The sequence below is a fragment of the Heliangelus exortis genome, unplaced genomic scaffold (assembly GCF_036169615.1).
Source record: "Heliangelus exortis unplaced genomic scaffold, bHelExo1.hap1 Scaffold_110, whole genome shotgun sequence".
In the NCBI taxonomy this organism is placed as follows: Eukaryota; Metazoa; Chordata; class Aves; order Apodiformes; family Trochilidae; genus Heliangelus; species Heliangelus exortis.
The window spans coordinates 36219-37712 of NW_027285930.1; the positions used below are offsets into that span (position 1 = coordinate 36219).

Below are 1494 nucleotides of genomic sequence, written 5' to 3' on the forward strand. Positions count from 1 at the left end.
GGGATTGGATGCAAGGGGTGGGCTTGAAACTCTTTTTTATCCAATCAGGAGGGGCCTTGAAACTCTTTTTAACCAATCAGGAGAGGCCTTGGAACTCTTTTTATCCAATCAGAGCAGGCCTTGAAACTCTTCAACCAATCAGGGGAGGCCTGGAAATGCTTCAACCAATCAGGAGGGGTCTTGAAACTCTTCAACCAATCAGGGGAGGTCTGGAAACTCTTCAACCAATCACGAGGGTCCTTGGGACTCTTTGTAACCAATCAGGGAGAGGCCTTGACACCTCCCGAGCGAAGGGGCGGGGCTAAAAAACGCAAGGGGCGTGGCCTCGCCTGGTTATAGCGTCGTGGAATGCAAATGAGGGGGAGGGGTTTGAGGACGCTCCGCCCCTCGCGTTTTTCTCGCGAGATCTCGCGGCATCTCGCGAGAGCGGCAGCGGCGGAATGGGAGCGGCGAGGTGAGGCCCTGACCGGGAGCGGGATCGGAAACCGGGATCGGGAACGGGAACGGGATTGGGAGGAACCGGGAGCGGGATCGGAACCGGGGGCGGGATGGGGAGGAACCGGGAGCGGGATCGGAAACCGGGATCGGGATCGGAACCGGGAGCGGGATCGGGATCGGAACCGGGATCGGGATCGGAACCGGTTCCGATCCCGGGATCCGGGAGTCCCGGGATCGGAAATCGGAACCGGGGGCGGGATGGGGAGGAACCGGGATCGGGATCGGAACCGGGATCGGGATCGGAACCGGGATCGGGATCGGAACCGGGAGCGGGATCGGGATCGGAACCGGGAGCGGGATCGGAATCGGGATCGGAACCGGGAGCGGGAGGAATCGGGATCGGGAGGAACCGGAACCGGGATCGGAACCGGGATCGGGAACGGGATTGGGAGGAACCGGGAGCGGGATCGGAACCGGGATCGGGATCGGAACCGGGAGCGGGATCGGGATCGGAACCGGGAGCGGGATCGGGAACGGGATTGGGATTGATATCGGGTTCCGGACCGGGAGGAACCGGAACAGGGATCAGGATCGGGATCGAGACCGGGAGGGATTTGGGAATCTGGGGGTGTGAGGAGAGGGATTTGTGGTGTAAGGAAAGGGGTTTGGGGGATAAGGAGAGGGATTTGGGGATTTAGGGAGCAAAGAGAGGGATTTGGGGGGAAACGAAAAGGATTTGGGGTGTAAGGAGAAAGATTTGGGATCTGGGGGTGTGAGGAGAAGGATTTGGGGGAAAAGAGGAGGATTTTGGGATTTTGGGGTGTGAGGAGAAGGATTTGGGGGAAAAGAGGAGGATTTTGGGATTTTGGGGTGTGAGGAGAAGGATTTGGGGGAAAAGAGGAGGATTTTGGGGTGTGATGAGAAGGATTTGGGGGGAAAGAGGAGGATTTTGGGATCTGGGGGTGTGAGGAGAAGGATTTGGGGGGAAAAGAGGATTTTGGGATCTGGGGGTGTGAGGAGAAGGATTTGGGGGGAAAGAGGAGGATTTTGGGATCA

General features: G+C 58.6%; 1 protein-coding gene across 1 annotated transcript; it reads right to left on the minus strand.

The window, feature by feature from the left end:
* Nucleotides 1-260: 260 nt before the first annotated feature.
* LOC139790641 (serine/arginine-rich splicing factor 6-like) lies at nt 261-1060 on the minus strand (the record flags this gene model as incomplete). Its single annotated transcript, XM_071732515.1, is given in 3 exon segments — nt 261-839; nt 842-893; nt 895-1060. Coding segments are annotated over 3 exon segments (797 nt in total), but the record flags the coding sequence as incomplete, so codon positions are not given.
* Between the last annotated feature and the right edge of the window lie 434 nt (nt 1061-1494).